We start from the raw sequence: 21,897 nt of genomic DNA, 5'->3' as shown, positions 1-21,897 counted from the left end.
CTACAATAAGTTTACCCATTTTCTTCACACCACCATCAAGGAATACAAGGAGATATCGTGCTTCTAACTTTCTAGGTAGTTACAAATTGAACCACAAGGAGAGAAACAAAGATAGAAATGAAGGTTTCCAGCTGGGGTAATTGCTGCCAGAGCCCATGACTCTTAGAATTTTCTTCAAACTTTGCTGGAAGATTTTTCGCTGACTTTAGAGTAAGGAAAAAAACAAACAAACAAACACACACCCCAAGCAAAAAAAAAAACCACCCAAAACCCAAACAACCAACTTCCACAGCCAACACTTTTCACCAAGAGAGATCTGTAATAACCAATAACTTCCATCTCTCAAACATATCCCACACAACTTAATGACACTAGTGAATGCACTACATAGCAGTAACAAAACAGATCTTCCCCCCCAGTAATGGTTCTTACCATTTAGGAAGAGATGCAGCCCTGAACAGCTGGAATACCTTTGGCAGTTCAGGCCATATTAGGCCACACACCAAGAATATTTTCCAAACAAAAAGGAGCAATACAAACAAAATGCATTTCCTAAAGATTCCCCCCCCAGTCTTGGATTTCAAAATAAAACATCCAAGCCCATCATCACCTACCACAGAACAGTCAGGAAGTTGTTCTCGTTTAGAAGATCCAAGGAATTTAAAGTCAGAAGGCTTATTAAAATCATTTGGTCAAAGGATAACAAGTACAAACAGTACGAATAACATTCTCATACTAGGGCTACACTGTATAAATAGAAGCAGAGCTTGCTATTGTAACTGTCACCAGAACACTGGGAGAAGGAAATAAACCAGCAGGGACTACACAGTCCAGTGTTACTGTGCCATCCTAGGCTGCTCTGCATCTCTCATAATGGAGCTACCATATCACACTGCAGGGCAGCCAACACCATGTCCACCCTGAGATCTACACCCACAGGACTCCCTCTCTCTGGTCATCCATGCACTTCACAATCCGGCTGAAGAATTCATGTATATGAAAGAGGTGGTACATCGCTCACAGAATCGGAGTCACCCCAACAGAATCTACACTCCTCTATATTCATGGATTTGAAACACCACCCAGTTATCCATGTGTGGAATTCAAAAGCTTGCATTTGGTCTCTAGAAAGACATCCAAACTCAAGCTGAAAACATCAAGAGCTGGATAATCCACCATTGACCTCTTTTCTTCATCACAATGATTACTCACCCTCACCGTTTACCACTTGTGCCTTTCAATTTGATCCCATTCAGCTTCACTTTCCAGGCACTGGATCTTGTTAAGTATAAACTGAATAAAGCACTGCATCTCAGTAAGAAAGTGTTTACAAGGAGCAAAAAAGGTGCTTCTCACTATTTCTGATAATGTGAACAGGGTTTTTTCAAGCCTTTCACCATAAGGCATTACTAAAATAATTCTTAACTCTTTTCCACACTCTTCATTGTTTAACAATGACTTTTAAAGACAAAACTTCATCATTAGTATTACCACATGCTCAGCCAAAAATCATCTCCTTGTTCTTAACCAGTAAACCACCTTTAAAAAAAATAAATCAAGGAATATAGTACGCATTTTTTTAATCAAAGCATTATACTGGGAGCTTCTGCTGAACTGCTTGTTCATATTTACATATCCCACCAGTCAATAAATTTCAGGATACAACCCCATACCTATGTTGCTTATCTTCAATGCATCACTTTGAATATGGCTGCACTATGGTGCACTTTGTTTTACTAGCATAACTTCACATGAATTCTGGATGTTTTTGTACAGTTGTTCTGCCCTCCCTGCTTAGTACCTATCCATCTTGTTCTCCTGCAAGTATTATTAATTACTTCCAAACCTTTCATGAAAAAAAGTCTCGAGTCTAGTAGATTAACTCCTCTAAGACTTTCAGGAACAATAACGTTCAGGAATAATTCTCTCTAGCAACTCTTTCCAAGGTGTATCAGTTAGCCAGCAGTTCTCCATCCATTTATCATATACTGTAAGATCATTCTGTGAGTACTACGTGAGCAATTGATGTTATTTGTTGTACTTCACCACCAAATGGTATTTATATGCTTTGCTGTTCCATCTTACAACAAAGCTAATAGAAAACAGCGGTATGTACACTGTCATACTAAACTGAACTTGTGATAAGAAGAAAGAATAAATATCCTTCGAAACAAGAGTCTATTACACAAGTTCAGCTTGCTTTCCTGTGGGAGGGAGGGAGGCCCATGAACTCAGTCAGCAGGATACCACACAAAAGCCACCAAAAGCAGTCCCATCATCAATTTCTTAGAGCATTCACATTTTCAGCAGTTTCTACCTCTTCTTACCAAAATTACTTGAATCACTGTAAGCTGAGCCTTTCACAAATAAATAAATAAATAGCTCTTCCAGCACTCCAGCATTTAAGTAATTTTTCACTATTCCCAAGACCATCTTTCCTACAACATTCATACTGTGTTCACAGTATCTCATGGCAAAATGCAAAGCCATAGAGCCCATATAAAAACAAACACTTCCAAAAATGCCCCTCAAAAAACTTTGAAAGTAATTCAAATTAGTCAAAACAAAAAGACAGTAAGAAGCAAAAGTCTGATTAAAAAAAAAAGCACGGAAAAAAATATCTGAAAGAGATGCGTAACAGATAACAGTAGCATGAAACATAAGAAACCAGGAAAGAATTTGACAGTCGTATAAAAAAACCCATCAGTTTCATGTATGTATACAAATGTAAGAACTGATTATATGCTCCAACATTACTACTTACATAAGAATATGGTGCTATTTTCTTAAAGAGGGGAAATCATTGAGTATTAAGGCCCCTGACCTTCAAAAATGACTGAACACAGATGCACTACATTGTTCAGTGGGCAGGTCTGTCACAGATTGTATTGTCACAATACAGCTCTGCTCCAGTACAGAATCCTCAAGCTTTTAACAGACACTCCAGAAATGCTCTTTTAACAGCCAGTCTTCACCACCAACATTAAAAACATCCTTCTCTTTTAAAGCTTATCTGCACAAAGGGATTTTAAGGACTAAGGGAATACACACTGAAACCCATGTAAATACTACCCTGTAAATAAGGTATAGTCAGATACTCAGCATTTCCAGAAAAATCAAATAAAAAACCCTCAGGACTAGTTAGACAAGTGGTATTTATTGCATATCAAAAGATTCAGGTTGGTGTTACAGCACACAATATATATTAACTTCTTTCCTCATCTTTTGTACACATACTCAACTTTACACACCAAAGGAACAGTATAAAATTCTACCAGATTGCTTAACTAGTGAAAATCACCAATTTACTATATAATGAACAAAAATGTCTCAATTTAGTTACTCAAAGTTAATTTAACAAATAGTAATCTTCAATCTTTAACACGCAATGGTTTTCTAACAGCCTGTAGATGCTTTTTATTCCATTTTACAGTTTTAGACTGCCCATCTAAAAGTTTCCACAAGTTAAGAACATTTTCTTTCAAAGAACATCAACATCCAACAGTCTGGATAGTTACTGAAAACTTCTGTCACTTCTTAAAAACATCAGACACTGCAAATGAGGGTACTTCTCCAGCTAGTCTGAAGAAACATGTAGCATCAGTCTTCGCACATCACTTAAAAAACCAAAAAAAAATAACAAAAAAAAAAAAATCAAGACACTTATTCGGGGTGCATCGCTTTGCTACTTAACCTTCAGAACAGACAGGTCTATTTTAAAGTCGTAAGCGAGCACAGTTTGGAGAGGTAGAGAAGAGCAGGTAGGATACACAATCACATATAGGGGCCTATATGTGGCCTCTTCAGTCATCAAGAAAACTAAAAGTGTCTTTAAGATGTCGTTTAAAGAAAAAGAGTACCATCTGTTTAGCAAAAACTGGAGCCTGGCATATGCACTAATCTTTCTCGTAGGCTGAAAAATCAATTCTTACAATCCTTAATGTATCAGGCGACAAGTCCACACGTAAAAGGTTCTCTAAACTGTTTGAAATACATTTCAAAACAATCATACTAGTCCTCAAGAATGCACTCATGCTGTTGACAAAGGTGGGTGGCACAAAAGAAGGGTAAAAATATGACACGAAACGACCTCTACATGTTACCTGTACACATTCCTCCCACCGCCCGGCCAACACATTGGAAAAGACAGACCGCTTGCTTTCAAAATAAACCCCACGCCACCCAGGGAGCGCCGGGCTAGATCGGACCAGGCCCGACCTGCAGGCGACCCGCAGGCCAGTGCCACCAAAACGCAAGAGGAAACAAACATTTATTCCTCCTCCCCCGAACCGCTTCCCCCCGGGCTGCCGGGCCGCAGACGCCCGGGACGGCGGGGGCGGACGCCGAGCCCGGCCGGGCACCGAGCGCCGCTGCTCAGGGACGCTGGTGCCGCGGCACCGCTCTGGAGCGGCTCTGCCTGCGGAGGAGCGGCTGGGTCGCGGCGGGCCGAGGGGGCAGGCGGGCCCCTGCCGCCCGCCTCACCCCCCGGCCCGGTGCCGGGCGGGACCGCCGCCGCCGGGGACTGCCCGCGGCGGACCCTGCCCTCCTCCGCGCCACCGGCACCCGCATCCTCCTCCCGCCTGGCCGCCTCCCTGCCGCGCCTCGGCTCGGCTCGGCCCAGCCCTGCCCACCCCAGCCCGCTGCTGCTGCTGCCGCCGCCGCCGCGCACACCCAGGCCGGCAGCGCCGGCGCGCCTCCCGCCCTCCGCGCACCCCGCCCGCCCGCCCGCTCGCTCGCCCACCTCACCTCGCCCGCCCGCCCGCCCCCCCTTCCGCGGCGGGGCGCCGCCCGGACGCGCCCCGAGCCCGCGCGCCGCCGCCGCCCGGTGGGGTGCCCTCACCTCCGGGTGCAGGATGGGGACGCAACCCGCTTCTTTCTCATACTCCTCCAGAGGCGCCGCCATCTTGGTGCGAGCCCGCCGCCCGCTGCATGCCGGGTAATGCGCGCGCTCCCGCCGCGCCTCCCCCCCACCGCCCCGCGCTCGCGCACCGCCCCCCGGCGCCCCCGGCGAAGGGAGGGCGCGCAGCCCTGGGGCGGCTCGGGCCCCGCTGAGGGCACCCGGGGAGGAGCCCGCCTCCTCCGCTCCCGGCCGCCCCGTCAGCGCCTCCGCCGCCCGCTGCTGGAGGCCGGTCGCTCCCCGGCGGCTTCGGCGAGGGCGGCGCCGGGGAGCCGCCTCCGCTGGGAGCGCCGGCCGGCGGCGCAGCGGGCGCTAACGGGCCTCGGAGCCCCGGCAGCCGCCTGGGGGTGAGTCTGCGGGCGGATTTCAAAGCAGAGGGCCGCAGCTGGCGGATAGCTGGCTCGGCAGGGCGGCCGCCCTCCTCTCCCCGGCAGGCTCAGGGCCGTTTTGCCAGATCTGCAGGGGAGGGCTCTCTGATTCTCTGCCCGCTTGCCCACCTGCCTCCCCACAGCCGGCCGGGGCCCGGGACCTGCAGGCTTCTCGGGGCCCGAGGGCGGCTGCTCTGAGGCAGGCAGCCGCCAACCGAAGAGAAAGCAAATTTTTTGCTAGCAACTTTGTTGTCTGGAGGAGCATCTTACTTTTTGGAGATATCGGTATCAGCGCTCCTGAAATGAATATTTAGTATAATTTAGGTTTTGGGAGATACTTCAGCTTAATTAAGTTTGTTACAATTTGGAATGAGAGCAAAAGGAGAGCTGCGCAGTACATTTAATGTTGGTTTGGTTCCAGACTAAGCAATGTCTGTCCAGTTTTCTGTGGAAGTTCTCTTCGTGCCTACTAGGTAGCAAAGAGAGCATGGGGAGAAATCAAGAGAGTTTTTGTAAGGTTTTCGCTCTCAGCTGCAGGAATGTTTGAAGCCCCCTAACAGTTCCGAGGACGTCTGGAAGGGATTCCTTCCAACCATTTGTACCCCGCTGAACCGGTGATTTCTCGCATCCTGTCACACACACCGTCCAGATGGCCAAGCTATCTGCTGCGGATTCGGGGGGCAAATTACATTGCGCGGGAAAATAGGTTTGGTCTGTTTAGTTTGTCATTTCTGTTCTTACAAGCTGTGTCATACGCATGCAGCCAAGAGTAGGAATCCTAAAGCTCTTTATTTCAAACTTTTTTTTATGAATTACATTTTTATAAAAAAATGTTTTTGCGATTACAGAATGTTATCGCTGGTTTGACTGCTGCTTTATATTGTCGTATCTATGATGCTCTCATTTGCCTTTGTGAGAAAGGGACCTTTAGGTAATACATTTTGTTGTAATACATTAAGCTCATAAGCCTAAAACCCCACAATGGTATTCTCTTCATTACTCTTTCCTATCTATCTCATACGAAATGTAACAGAGAAGCTTTAATAAAATCTGACTACAGCATTATTAAAATGTTAAACCATAAATATCTTTTTGCTCTATAAATATATTTAAATTTAAAATGGTCAAGAGGAAGAATGACATAGGATTTAGAAACTGGGGGTGTGAAACAGGTCTAGAAGCACAGACTTGAAACCATAAGGTACTGAAGTGCTAAAAGAGCAGAACAAGACACAGAGTATACAGGAGAGGATCTTTTTTTAACTGTGTATATTATTAAATGTGCCAGGGCTTAGATATAATTTGCAATCTGATTTGCCTGAAGAAGAGGGTTTTCAATCCCCCACAAACCTCAGAAATAGAAATCCTATCAATCACAACAGTTCTTCACTCGTATTTATAATAAAAGTAAGGGTGATAACCAAAAATCTTTATAGTATTTTTACTATGCAGATTATTCTTCCTTGCAAGTCTAAAGTCTCCATCCCATGGCTCTGAACTGGATTGTAAATGCATACCCTGACATCTGTCTAGGTATTTATATCCTGTTCTTCACAGGTCTACACATTTTGAAACCAGTTCTGTTCTCGGAGACATCTGTACAGAGAATTTTTGCCATTAAACTTGAGGTCTCATCTGTGTATATAGTTCGTGTGCAGCCTATTATATCCTCCTTCAGAACTGAGCGTCCCTTTTGCCACCAGGTAACAGCAGAACTAGAACACGGGAGCGTGCTAAGGTGTCTGCATTAGAGCTCTTCATTCACAAGCTAGCACTGATTCAGAAGTTAAACAAGTTTTCCACGCTTGAAGCGTTCCCTGTCCTCTCCTAATCTGTAACACGATTGCTTGGAAACATGGTTCTTCACTGTCTTACGTTGTCATTACAGACAGGTTAACATCTGTGCAGAGTAAGCGAGCAGCAGATACAAACCTCACAGTCTGCTTCGGTAACAAAGTTTACACCTATTTTCCACAAATCTAAAAGGCTGTAAGGTTAGATGTTTTTCTGGGCTCTGGCAAAAATTCACTATCTGACCTTGAACAATTCTCTTACTCCTCTGTGTTTTGCTTTGCTCATTTGTAAATCAAATACTATGTCATCTAATTCGGAGGGGTACTCTGAGAATTTATTATCGTTGCCGAGCAATTTAAGGCTTTCAGATTAAAGATGCCTTGTAAATGCCAGGAATTATTGTTGATCAATGGCACAAAATGCTCTTCTGCATGGTTGCATTGAATGGTCAGTAGCTGATCCGTGAAGCTTTTTCCATATTGACCAAAGAGGTTTTATCCAGTGCTACTTACTAGGCATGCAATAGGGACAGGTCTATAATACTGGCTAAATACCGCATGCACTAGAAAATTATTTTAGATTCTAGTCTGACAAAAGGAAAACACAATTCACCAATACCACAGACACACAGATTTTCTTGCCTTTGTTTTGCTTTATGTTAACCACCGTGAAAAAGGTCACAAGGTCTGGACACCTTTTAATTTTCAGGTAAACCAAAACACAGCTTAACTGGGAAGTAAGTAGCACAAAGTCTTACGATTCTCTATTCTGCAGCATGAATTTTACCTTTTCTAACAAACTATTGGGAAAAAAAAACCCTTTGGCAGAGACAAGTCGTATTTATAGAATACACATCCATACACATGGTTCAGTACTAGGGATGACTGTGCAGCTATTTTAGCTCCTGTCTTCCACTAAACTGTGAAATGTGACAGTGAAATAAAAAACATTTAACATACATGTCTTAGTAGTAGTTTTGTATTCTGGTGTTACTACTTAAAACAACGAAAAGTGCGAGTAAACAATGTTTACCTCGGCAACTAAACATTGTAATTAAAGCTAAGTATTTGCTCTCATGGCAGGCCAAAACTTAAAGTGAAAATATTGGAATGTCTTAGTACAAAAATAGGTGCTGAGTCAAAAATACCCTACCTAACCCTACAAGAATGAATATCTTCAGAAGAGCTGTGTTTGTCCTTCACTTTTCATACATAGTTTTCATTAATCCTATTCTAATTAATACATCGTGAGTTGGATTTGGCACCATACTGAGGCGTCTCTGAAATTTTCCCTTGCACAGTCACCCAAAAAACTAGCTTCACTGTCAGGGGCTAAAATATCTGGGGAAGCCATATCATGTTCCTGTTCTCTGAGTATGTTTGCAGAGGGGCTATGAGTAATTACCTTTATTATTTGCTATCTACACTGCATTTTCTAGTCACGTTACTGTTTGAGCCTTGTGTTTTCTGTATGGGAAATGACACCCATCCCATCTAAATACGTATACCAAAATGAGCATATAAACTGTGTCATTCTGCTTGGGTTTATCCAAGCCTATGCTTTCTCTCTGCATTCACTCCTAGATGGAGAGCGCCCGGTTCTCACACAGTTTGGACCAGTTTGGGTGACGGAAAGCCTGTGAGTTTGGGCGACTGAAACCCCCCAGGAGGCCTCCCTTCCAGTCTGTTCCTGCCACGGGTTCTTGGAAGCATTTCCACAACATGTTTCTGCATGGGGCAGACTACTGCAGCATTACCATATTCCTGAGTGTTTAAGTATGCACTGGGCTCAGAAACATACCCTCCTTTACCAGCTGTGTAGGTTTTTCTTCTTTGTGGGGGCCAGCATCTTTTCATTGTCCTAACATCTGCCTGGTTGAAGCTCACTCCCTAAGCTATGACAGCACACCTCGTATACTGCACTTCCATCAACGTCTCCCATTTCTGGTTTGGCTATTGGAAGGCAAGCCTAGCAGCAACAGCGAAACTTGCTTCAGTAATTTAATTTTAATCCCATGCCGTAGGCCCTCAGCATTTTTAGAAACTTACTCACTAGATCTTCTCTCAGCATATCAGGAAACAACCAGAGGGAAAATTCAGGTGAAACTAGTGAGCCGCCTTCAGTAATGGGGAGAGGTTCACAAATGACCTTTTTCCATCCAATGTGAACAAAACTGTGGAGAAAAAACTACGTTGGTATGACCATTTTTCTATTTGAAGAGAGGTGTCTTTATTGTATATGACTGTAGCTGAGACGGGATCATGGCACCATTACTGGGTTTCCTTTCATACCTTCTTATGGTTAAGATAGGCTGGGATGCCCCAAAATGCACAGTTTAACAACTTAGAGAAACATATTTAAACTGATGACAAAAGGCTCTTCCCCTATGCTGGGCAGGGGGTGATACCTAAAGTCAGATTAGAACCAGTTTTTATGAGGACAATCCAAGTCGTTTCTCCTCAGTGAAAGCCACAGGTGGTGGGAAAATGGGGACAGTTTATTTTGCGTCATTCTGCCCAAACAGCTCCATGGAATTTGTCTTTAAAAATATAATCCAGCTGAAAATGCTCTCAAAGCAAGCACATTAGGAGAATATTAAATATGCAGCATTGATACCAGAAATCAAAGATAGTGAATTTGGTCAATACAGTGCCTCCTGCAGCTGCAGTCGCTGCTTCTGTGATAATATTTCAGGGCTCTGACAGTTGTGTGGACATGAATAAAACCTGAGTGACTAAACCTGGTTTTGCTCCCAACCGTTTGCCTCACCCTCTTGAGAGGGGTCGCTATCCTGGAAGGCAGAGCCGTCAGATCTCGCTGTGGGTCAGATCCCGAACGGCTGCAGGCTTCAGCCCTCTCTTCTAAGGCAACGCGAGTCTTCAGCATCCTGGGCTGAAAGCCATGGCGGTTCAGGAGAGGATTCATGAGGGGATCGGGTGTCCTTACTCGGAGGTGGCAGCATCTGTCAGCCAGGATGGCTGGGGACAGCAGCAACTTGACTGTGTGACTGTAACGTGCCACCGCACGTCAGTCAGCGCTGTTAGTGCAAGAGAGCAGTGGGTGATGTGATTTGCCTCACTACTGAGCACAGTCAGGCTGTGTCCTCTTCTCTGCACAGCCGGTGAAGAGGAATAGCCACGGTGGCTGCATTAGGCAGTTTGTTTCTGTGGGTCACGTCAGAGCGCCTGACGGTGCTCTTTTACACCAGTCTTATAGTGATGCGTTTCTGAATTTCGGTGGTGGTCATCTTGACTTACATTGTTGTGAAATGTCAGACACGGTGTATATTTGTACCATCCTTCACTATTTCTCAAATACTGCTGTATATCATGCCAGGCAGTTTTAGATACCGTACAGTACCAGCGATCCTCCTAGAACCGGGGAAAAAATGGTGGAGAAATCCCAGCTGAACTATTGTCCGATGTCTGGGTGCTCCCTCAACCACTGTAATTTGGAGTGTACACAGCATGGACAGGGGTACTAAAAGGGAAAGCCGCCTTCTTCCCCAGTCCTCCTGAGTAAATCGGGGGTGGGGGGGTGGGGGGTGCAAGCTTCTTCTGATGGGGTAGCAAGCCATAATACTGTCTACTGGTCTGCAGATGACAGGTATTTTGCAGGACTATTAGTATGGAACAGGACGAATCTGTCCAAGGAAGTCTGCTCTTTCTCTACACAGCCTCTTGCTCCCTTGGAAACACTCCAGGAGGCTGCTAGTCTTAAAAGAGGCCCACGGATGATGTCTGATAAGAAGCATCAGAAAAATAAAATATTCATGCTATTTCACACTCACTTTCCTAGGGTGAACAAACTCTCCATTTGGCTATTGGAAGCTGGAGATGCCCTTGCAGTGGTGAAAGATGTCACCTATTTCATTTAAAGGGAGCCTTTTCTACAGGTATTTTTCCAAAGTGTAATTGGACCCCAAACCTTTACATTAAATTACATGCAGGGAGCTTTTCCCATAAAGTTATTAAAATATAATGCTGATGAAATAAGCATATATAGAAAACAGTGACAAACTGCAAGATGCTAAACATGTATTTTAAAAAAAAAGTTGTGCTTGTGGAATCCTAAATGGCTTAATTAATGTTGGGATTTCACAACAGTAAGAAATTCAGCCAGTGAATACAACATCTCTTTCTGGATAGCTTCTTTCAGTCACTTTCTGTTCTTTCATATAGTTTTTTAATGGAATTTAATTTAATTTATTTATTTATTTATTTATTTTATTTAATTTTAATTCAAATTTAGTATTTGAACACAGTCAGAGAGGTGAGCACTAAATGTAGGCTGCTATTAAGCATAGCACCCTTGCTTTTAGGTTTTTGGTGGTTCCATCATTTTATTGAGTATTTCTTTTCTGCCTAAGTAATCTTACTAGCAGCAAATACGTATAGCCCTTCAATGACATAAAGCAATCATATTATTTCCCTAGGTGATTACCTTTGCTGATGCAATTCCACGTGCTGACAAATTCTGCACTGCTTCATAGAATTAAAAGTACAGAAAACGAGTGGTTTTATCTAACTTGACTTTTTATGCCCACTTTTTTTCCTTTAAGATGGTGCGCTTCTATTTCCCACTCATCGTGTTTTGAATATCTGATCTTGATACCATATCATACTCATGGATGGCTTTGCTGCTATCTTTAATGCCAAAGCACCATCTCTCCTTTCTTTGTTCATCGCAGTCAAAGTTGCTATTACTTAATGTTCTCTCTACTTACACTGAATATATCTACTAGGTCTACTAAAATATTTTTTAGCTTAGCTGAGTCTGTTAGTCTCTTTCGAGTTTTCCCCTAGAGCTCTTTCATTGCCATATCCAGGAACGTGCCACACACACCACTTTTTGTTCTGCTAACACGTCTGCCTGAGCTCATTCTTTGGGGCAAACCTGGGACTGCTGTGATGCAGCCCTGCGCAACAGCTGATGCTGGATCATGCTCGATACTCGTAAGGGAAGATGAACAGACTCGAAACTGAGGACTGGATTACACTTTATGAACTTTTTTCTTCCTATTTTTGTTTTTCATTGTCCATTTGTTCTCCCAGACCTCTCTTTGCATCCGTTGGGCTGATTATTCCAGCTGCCTCTGGAGAAGGTGCAGAACATGTCCAAAGAATGGATTTTTGAAGCACAGGCAGCTGCTGAGGTAGGAGCTCACTGCCAAACGGAAAACCAATAACAAACCAATAAAATAAAATTAATAGCTATTCCACTACTTTAAAAAGGTTTTAATGAGAATGAAGCAATAAATATTCAACTGTGGTGTCTTTTTATGGAAATATTGCCTCCTCAGGAATTGAGGTTGAAGTGGGCTGAATGATAAAATAAGGAAAAAATCGCAGTTAGGAGTTTAAGTTACCAGCTTTGGATGAAAGCCAGTAAACGAATTATTTTTTGGTACTTTATATTAAATGAAGTAAATATTTTCCCTGCTCAGTTCTGAATCAAGCTCAGAGGAGCATGATAGATTAACACTCTTCACCTTTATAAACAAAAATTTGTTAGCTGGACTCAAATAATTTTCAGTGATTAAAGTGATACCCAAACATACAATAATAAGGCACTCTTATAAATAGGATGATCATAGAATACTTTGTGTTATAATCCTCTTCAGGAGCTGTAGTCATTACCGTCACGATAGTGGGTATCTAGAGACCATTGTCAGGGACAGCATATTGCCAGAGGTGGACCTGCCCGTCCATTGAGCATGAGAGGTTGTTTGCGTTTGTGCAAGAGGAGAAAAAAGGAATAGCACAGGAACAAAATATACAAGGAAACTTTTATCAAAAGCAGTAAGAAAGAAAATGAAAGGTTAAAACCAGAAAGCTTCTGATATTTAGAATGGAATGGAATGGAATGGAATGGAATGGAATAGAATAGAATAGAATAGAATAGAATAGAATAGAATAGAATAGAATAGAATAGTTCAGCTGGAAGGGACCTACAACTATCATCTAGTCCAACTGCCTAACCACTTCAGGGCTGACCATTTGCTTTTCGTGGGAGATGTTTTATTTCTCTATGGGTTTTTTTGTAGAAAACAATTGGCTGTTTGAAGTATTTAATCATGCTATGCAGGTATTTTAGATTTATTATTGGAATTAAGGACAGACAATTTAAGCCAACGCCACTCATGATAAGCTTTTGAAATTGTGATGGAAAATGTTGCACAAATTACCATCTTATTTGGGTTTTTGCTGAATTTATGATGAATTAATAATCATTACACACAGGCAAGTACTCTTTGCATAGGTGCTGATATAAACTAGGCTGTGCTTGAAGGGGAAAGGGTGGTAGCACCAACAGTTATCTGTCCTTGACTAAGCAAGGATACGTAGGAAGCAGCAATCTCTTTTACTGACTCATTGGTACAGTTGGGGAAAAAATGAACAAGGTTTTAGGGTTGGATTTCCTTCATGAGATTCATATAATGACTGCCAGAATACTGAAGCTACTAAATGAAGAAATAATCCTCACAATTAGGCTTTAAAATAATAATTAAAAAGTAAGCAAAATACAGCAAACATTCAGGAGGCTTAGATGAAAATGGCCAATCTGAACTGCAAACATGCATCGTTAATATTCAGTACAAAATGTTAAACATCATGCTGCATGATTAAATTTTAATTCTTTTAAAAAAAGAAAACTGGGGTTCAGAAAGTTGTACATTTAGATGGTGTGCTTGGGAATCACTAAAGACTTCAAAATGTACAGGAGGTGTATAGCCAGTATAATCAAGTCTAGGAGCTGTAGGAAATGAACCAGTGGCATCATTTTTAGAATAAACGCAGGAGAACTGAGCTGTCACATTAAAGCTGACAGCCCTGTTACACAGCTCTAATCTGCTGTGCAAAGATCTGGGTTAGGAGAGGGTGGAAATCTATAGATGCATGATTCCAAGTCTGCCTTTCTGAGCTTGCAGATGAAAATCAAAAACCATGCCTGATCAGAAACATTACAAAACGTGGGGAATGTAGATAATTCCAGAAACAGGCAGATGATTTAACCCTCTTTCATGATTCTTTTCTGAAAAAAAAAAAGTCTCTCGATCCTAAGATATTTTCAATGCAATGACTGTGTTACCTCCCTTCATATGCTGAGGTAGCACAGTCAAATTAGCATCAATGATTCCTACAGCTTGATGAGACAGACTTCCCTTGAATTGCTGCAAAGTTCAAGACTCTTTCAGCCCCTGTTCTCAAAAGTGCCACAACTTGAGAGATTTCACAGTGCTCTAACCGCACATCTTGATGGTAATGGGAAGTGGCAACACTTGGGAAATTGCAGGATCAGGACTTTGGTCACCTTGGGCTTCATTTACTGCTGACGCTTTTAGCGGTCCTAGAAAAAAAAGAAAAAAAGGCTCGCTCACACTTTAGTACAGTGGAACTAAAAGATTCGGCACACAGAATAGATGAGAATATAGCTGGGCTTTAAAACTGGTACAAATGGTCACATGTTATATGGTAACAAAAAAGGAAGCAGTTTATTATACTGTAGCCTGCTGCTGCTAATTTATAAGCTATTTCTCTTAGGTTTCAGCATTTACTAGAAGCACATACGTGCTTCCAGCATGTCTTGGAAACAAATGACAAAACATGTCCATAGGGAATGCTGCACCATAAAATTGAATTTTAATAGAGAAGGAGGGGGCTGACAGCAAAAAGAATCAATTTCATCTGCGAAGTTGCAGGTCAGCATATTGCAACTGAGAATATTCTGGCTGTTGCGTAGATGTGAGCTCCCCTGTGTAACACTAACCCAGTCCCTGCCAGTCTCAGAGGGAGAGGGGGTAATTCCGTGAAGGTGAAATGAAACGTGATACAGACCTAGTAGCCATATGCTTAGTTTCTTATGAATGTCTTAATTTTTCCTGACAGCCCACCTCTGGCGTTCTCAGTTTTTAACCCAGTAATTCTTCCTAGCACCGTGCCCCACAGCTCCAGGCAAAGGAGCAGAGCTGCTGCCGCCTGGGCACCTGGTGGGCCAGGGGAGCAGGACAGCCGGGGGGCACCGGGGGACAACTGGGCAGCCCAGCCCTGGCATCGGGGACCTCCCTGGGGATGGCAACGGGACAGGAAGGGCAGAGCTGTGGGGAGCTCGAGACCGACCCTGCTGTGGCATCGCTGGGGCAGGGGCTGACGGCCTGGGGGGGCTGACATGGGGTCCTGGGCTGTGGGCAAGGTGGGGGAAGCGCAGAGGAGTGGTCAGGGACAGTCAGGGCTGGTGGTGCCCTCAGGGCCCTGATTTACTGAATAGAACTATAAAATCCTCTCTTCTCACTTCATGATTCCTTTTCCCTCACATTGTATGGCAAATATTGTCCTACCATTCCTGCCCAAGGTAGTCTACTGAAGCAGACCAAAAAATAGATACACACAGTCTAAATGATAATCTGCACCTTCTGCAGACAATTATCAGTCATCACAAAGTTGGGTTCTGCCTCTCACACTCTCACACAATGATAAAGGAAAAAAAAAGAGAACCAAACCCAACAAAAATGCCTAAAAGCTTCTCCATCCGTTACTGTGGCAAGAAGGCACAGGTGGTGCTCTGCGGGATGGAGCAGAGCGCAGAGAGCCCCGGCATGAGCTGACCTGAGCTCGAGCATCCCTCTGGTGCGGCACGGAGCCGCTGTGTTGTTTGAGTGGCAGAAGGAGCAACCGAGCGGCACTTCTGCAGATGCAAGCTGGATAATACCCTGAGGCTCCCAGCTCCGGGATTAGCAGAGCCGGTTCATGCAAAACCAGCTCAGGGACGGGACCACGCAGAGCCAGCTGCGCACGTGGTCAGAGATGCACGTCAGAACCAAGCTCCAAGGACTTTTACAGTATTGGTTTTACAGGAGAGAGACAACAAATCAAAACAGGTCTTCAGTATAAAGGAGAAAATGAAGGGACTTCAGACACTTAAATGCAGAGTCGCCACACAGAAGCACAACTCATAGCAAGCCACGTTGTATAAGCACTGTGCTGTTTGGTTGGAAACTCACTCAGTGCCCATAGTTTGCCCTTTGCAAATGTTCGGTTCTTATCTTAAACCCTGGGTAGATCCAGACAGAAGGCAGAGGAGACATGCAAAATACAGCGAATGGAGCTAGCTGCAACTGTGTTACTCTTTAAAAGAAGCGATACTGGAAGACCCACAACATACCTGTGGTCATCTAGAGCTGAAGGCTAGCTCTCATCAGACCTGAGCACTTCAAACATATGGTTGTGAGCTTCTTTCTTACCAAGACACGGGTTTTCCTACATGCAGGCAGCTACCAGAGTTGGGAAGTAGGCAGTTGCCAACCCTTGCAAGAAACTGGGTGGAAAAAAACCCCAGTGAATTGGAAACATGAAATATTTTACTATTGACCATGAAAATTTATCTCCTTCTCAAATTTGTTACCTGGCAAGAATGAAGCCTCTCAGCGTTTTACTGGGGAGATAGATGGTTAATGGAGGAGCTGGCCCATCTTCTCCCATGCACCCCAAGTAGATAAAAGCCAGTTTCTCTGGCTGGTGGGAAGGACCCTACATCCTGCCTGTGAAAGGTGTTGCACCATGCAGACATCAGCTCAATGGGCACTGTGTTAGGATGGGAGAGTGTGTGAGTCACCCCAACAGAGGCTACTGCCCGTGGCGCTCCCCTGGGGAGGGATATCACTCCACCCTCTCACTCCTCTGAGTGCCATTTTTAAAAATTGCCCTGGCTCCAAAAGAACGTAGGTGCTTCTGAAGATAATACATTTGTGCAAAAGGATGCTGGCTTGAATTCACGTGCATTTGTTTAGTAGTGGTATTTCACGTGCTTGTCAAATGCACAGGGAAGAAGGCGTTCAGAATGACAGAATCAATCAATAAAATAAACTTGGTAGCAATAGCTTCAAATTGTGGGACTTTTGCAGACATAAAACCAACATTTTTTCACCAAAATCAGAAAAATCATTGTCGTGATTAGCCTTTTAATGAAAAACTTAATGCTACCCTCTTACATGCTTGAGTAAGGACCCACTGGAATTATGTTAAGAAAGTCTATTGTGATGGTCTTGCCATTTAATTTCTCAAACTGTTGTTGTCTTCCAGGTTCTCCATCTTCTCCTTTGATCCCAAAGTACGTCAGCAGTCTGCAGTCTTGGCAAGTTGGCTACTTCATAGCCGCCAGCTGGTAGGACATCTCCCAAATACTGAAATTGAGAAGTCTAGCCCGATTCCTTCACATGCTGTCCATTTAATTCATTAATACATGTATTCCTTAAAATATCTATTTGAAAATACCCACTATATGAATGAAATATATCATGTGCAATGCTCCTAAGAAGTCTCATGTACCTGTGACACTGCTACTGCGATGACTGGAGGAAGGAAAACTTTTTCCTGCCATATTTTCAGGATCCCCATTTTCAAATACAGTCTTAAGAACAGAAAGTGAAGGCTGGAATGGAAGGTTAGACTCAATATTAATTAGAAAGCTAATTAATGAATTTGACACCTTTATTTGAAAGCTGGGAATATGTTCTTGTGGGTTTTTGCTGTGGAAAATGCAGAGCACAATGGACAGGTCTGAAGTATCTTGTTCTGGGGACAGCATTAACATGCTTTTTCATTTGTGATATTTTGTGGGGTTAAGACCACCTAAGGTGGGTGACGCTTTTCAGTATATGAAGAGGACAAGGTAATAGGCATGGGCAGAAAGAACAGCCAAAATATGAAAGCTTGCAAAACTATCTGCCGTCCTGTAGCCTGTTCTTCTGCAGTGAAGAGGCTGTGTAAGAGATGAGCCTGGCCTGTCTGATGCATCATAGCAGAGGAAAAAAGAGATAGGTGTTCTGTTTATCATCTGCCATGAATCAACAAGAAGGAGGTCAGCAGGAACATGAATTTTTATGAGAATGTTGGACTTCAAAAACTGCTCGCTCTCTCTCGCCTGGGTTATCACTCCAGCTCTTCTTTCTGTATTTATGTTTTTGACTTCTAGTGGGAAAAATTAAGAAGAAACAATGAGCCTTTACTGTCCTGACATAAAATCTGCAATAAAATCTAGCCTCTGGAAGAAAAGCTTAGAATCCATCAGGGAGAAAATACATCCTTCTGATAATTGTTTAGCAATGGCAGAGCACTGAGGACACTCTGAGGATACGAGGCATGAGATTATAGAGGTAATAAAATGTCCGTAAAATAGAAAGTAATTGAGATGTTTTAGAATACATTCAGCAACCATGAACTGACACAATAGGACAAAAACCTACCAGTCTGCTTGAAAGAACAGAACCAGCAGCCTTGTAGTGTTCCCTTCAAGGACAATAGCGGGTTTTATTTTTTGTGTACTATACCTTGGAGGAGTTTCCAGTTTTTAAAGCACAATAGTGCCAGAGCAGGTTCTGTTGAACATGAATAATTGAATTTGAATGGAAATGCAGAGACTCTCAAAACACAACTAAAGACTTCCGAAAGCACTCGGAGAAAATATATGGCCTAGGTTCACTACTCCTTTATATCCCTATATCTCTGGTCTCCTTTATATCCCTAAACTTGGCCTATCTCCACTGAGATCAGTGAAGTTCTGCTGATGCAAAACTTCAGCAAGAATAGCTGTGAATCAGGTCCTGTATTTGCAGGGGCCATCTCCTGCGAGAAAGGAGCAGTGGGTATCTATCTTTGCAAGCACTGATGTAGCCAGTATGATTCCATGAATATCAATGGAATTACTTAAGACTTCCATCAGTCAATGCTCTGAGATCTGAATCTGGTCTTCCCTTTTGCTCCAGTGACACGTTATCACTCTGTGTTTGTGCTTATTGCATTAGACACTAATGAACCTCAACACTGTCTCCAAGGGCGTAGTGCAGATTACTGAAGCCTACTGACTTCCCAAATTGTTCGGTCCTTGAAGAGCTCATCTATGGAGCCAAGCCAGGTCCTGTCCTCTGCCAGTAGCCCTGTCTTAAGTTGGCAGCAGTCTCAATAAATAGGCTGAGAAACAAAAAGAGGAACAGACTAAGACAAGGTGCAAAATGAAGGGGTGGACTACAGGGGGTGGGGGGCGTATGAGAAACCAGAAAAAGACCCTTGAATAGCAAGGAAAGAGTATGAGTCAGTAAAGCTTTGGAGAAAAGAGAGAAAATGACAGACAAAGAAACCGTTAAAACAGGCAGTAAAAGATAGAGAAAGGAGGGTACTAAAGGAGCGAAAGAAGAGTGGCTGGGAAAAGAATAGGGGCATTTCTTACTCATCTCTTGAAAGAAATTTTTCTTTTTCATCAAGTGTTTGTTAATCATAAAGGCGCTGCTCTTTAATTTTTGAGTTGTACTAAATCTTCTCCCACAGAATGTATACAGCCTATGGGCTGGGGCAAGGGAACAAGGAAGCAATGGGGTCTCATGTGCCTGGAGTGGAATACTAGCCATAATCTTTTCTTTCTCCGTGATTAAGCAGTATTTGACTTTTAGCTTAGCTGACTTTGAAATATCAAGAATAGCATCAAGGCTTTGGCCCGTTTCTAGTGCTCACAAATCCCAGGCACTCAAAAATGGAAAAGAATTTACTTTCTTCCCTAGGGCTTTGCACAGAAAGGATGTTTCCAAAAACAATGCAGACGGGATTAGAAAATCAGGCAACAGAACCTCTTTTTCACCCAAGCAGCTGCTATTAAAACTGAAGACTGTGTGCACAGTGTGCCATTAGTGCCATTGCCTGAGAAGTGCATGTTTAAGAGGAGCTTTACACTCCCCATGTAAGCCTTTGAAAAGAAAGCCTCATGTAGACAATTCCTCTTATATAGCTATGTCTGCATTTCTTACTCTCCCACACTAGGAGAACAAAACCTTTTTATTTAAAGTTCTGTTTACTCCTTCTGGCTAGTCCTTATTTCACCAGGGCTGGATGATATCCAGTAAGTGGTTCAAGACACTTGAGATGCAGAAAACATCCTGTCCTGTCCAGAAAAAGGCCTGCGTGTTGGCCTGATTGGAAAAGCCATTGACTATTGATGACTCAGGATCAGCAAGAACAGAAATCAATGTTACGTGCCACTAGAAAGCTAATCACCCAGTCCCGCCTTGCAAAGATGTACAGCACTTTGTCTTCTAGGCTCAGTGGTTCATGAGACTTTGAAGATAAAAATCTCATTGTTTTCACTAACATCCTCTCTGCTTGCATTGATTCACTGGTTCTGACCCAATTTAAATGGCTGCTGCCTTCAAGTGATTTATGTTTGAAACAATGCCGTGTTTCATCTGAAAACATATAAACGCAACTTCCAAGCTATATGAAGCATTCATCTCCAATTCCACTAGTTTGTGGAAATACTGGCTCCAAAGCTAATGCAGGAACTGAAAGATATGAGTGAGAATTCTCAGAATGGTATAGTTTCAAAGGATGGTATCATTGACCATATTCACTTATTTTCAAAATATTCTGTTTAGACTGTAAAGTAGTCTCATAAGCAGATAGAGAAACATATATCTAAAGAAAAGAAAATTGAAGAGCAGCAGAGAAACAGGAAAATGAGACAGAAAGGGGGACACATGAGTTGTCTGAGCTCACAGGGGGTGAGGCAGAAGGTGGGACTGGAAAGGAGCCTCTGGGTCATTGAATTCAACTCCCTGAGATCACACTGTGATGGCATCGACATGAGGCTCAGATGGATCCTCAGAGTACCTGCACCCCCACCTGTACCTCGTACCATAAAGCAGTCTCTGAGACCATGCAACAATTGCAAGACCATTAGTACAAAAGGCAAAAAGCCTCAAAAATTACATCATGGCATCACTTTAACGAGAACAGAAGAGAAGCGCAGCACTGCCATTAGCTGAAACATCCCTGGAGAATTTCTGGCAGATGGACCCTGCACCATGCCCTGCAGGAAAGCAAAAGCTGCTCAGCCTCTGCCAATTTGACACGAAGGAAAAACTTAATCCTCAAATAAACCCCAAATCTGGCAATTAGTTTAGCCCTGCGAATGTGAGCAAGATATGGCAGCCAGCAACCTGAGAAGTCTGTCAGACTGTGGTCCTGACCTAGCTCTAATTGTGGCCAATCTACTATGTGTCAGAGAAAGCGGATCCACAGACCTTTCTCTCTGCCCATCCCTGGCTGTGCAATTGCCAAATATCCCCTATAATAGAGGATATCAGGAATAAGGAGCAAAAATTTAGTGACATATACAAGATATTGCTTTCCCTCATTTGTCCCCTGCTTTCCTGCTCAAGGCCAGACCCCAGAGCTGCAGCACTCCCAGAAGCCTGGCAAGAGAGTGGGAAGTTTGGGCATTGGTCCCAAAATCCTGGCCTGGTCTCATGATCAACGCAGAGACTACTGCACCATCCCTATGCCTGACCCAGGGCCTGTATCCCTTCTCCCATCACATTACTGGTCATTTTGGGGCAGGGAAACTTCCTACCAGAGCCCTCTGCAACCTATTTTTAACAGTAAAGTATACCAACTCTACCCAGGAGTTTTCTAACGTCAGGTATCAAAACCTTGCATACCAGCCCCAGCCAACCGAGGCAGTGCTGTACATAAACCCAGTGAAATGAAGCCAGCCCAGGCCTAGTTTGCCCTCTCCTTCCATGTACAGCCACAGCCTTTGGCCTTCCATGTGTAAAAATGAAATAATAAACTTAACCTCCACCATCATACCTTAGGCCATCATACCCTGCCAGTCTGGCACTTAAATCCATCCAAGTAGCCCATCCCGGTGTTCACCCAAAACCCAGTCCAAAGACCGTCCAGCTCAAAGGCTACTCTCCTCTCTTGCTGGCAACACCCTCTCTCCAACAGCTCTAGCTCCAACTCCATCCAAATTCTAGCCAGATAACCATTGACAGTAGCTAAAAGGTCGGAG

At 43.5% G+C, this 21,897-nt stretch overlaps 1 protein-coding gene across 1 annotated transcript in view; it reads right to left on the bottom strand.

The window, feature by feature from the left end:
* The window catches only part of ZDHHC17 (zDHHC palmitoyltransferase 17), a 78,588-nt gene extending 73,658 nt beyond the window's left edge, over positions 1 to 4,930 (bottom strand). Inside the window, exon 1 of the mRNA XM_076333325.1 lies at positions 4,841 to 4,930. Within this exon, the coding sequence (XP_076189440.1) occupies positions 4,841 to 4,903 (63 nt within the window). The 5' untranslated portion in view covers positions 4,904 to 4,930. The remainder of the gene's footprint in view (positions 1 to 4,840) is intronic.
* Between the last annotated feature and the right edge of the window lie 16,967 nt (positions 4,931 to 21,897).

Source organism: Aptenodytes patagonicus, chromosome 1 (assembly GCF_965638725.1).
Source record: "Aptenodytes patagonicus chromosome 1, bAptPat1.pri.cur, whole genome shotgun sequence".
Taxonomy (NCBI): Eukaryota; Metazoa; Chordata; class Aves; order Sphenisciformes; family Spheniscidae; genus Aptenodytes; species Aptenodytes patagonicus.
Note: the sequence above shows the minus strand (reverse complement) of the source record. Positions and strands in the feature narration are given on the sequence as shown.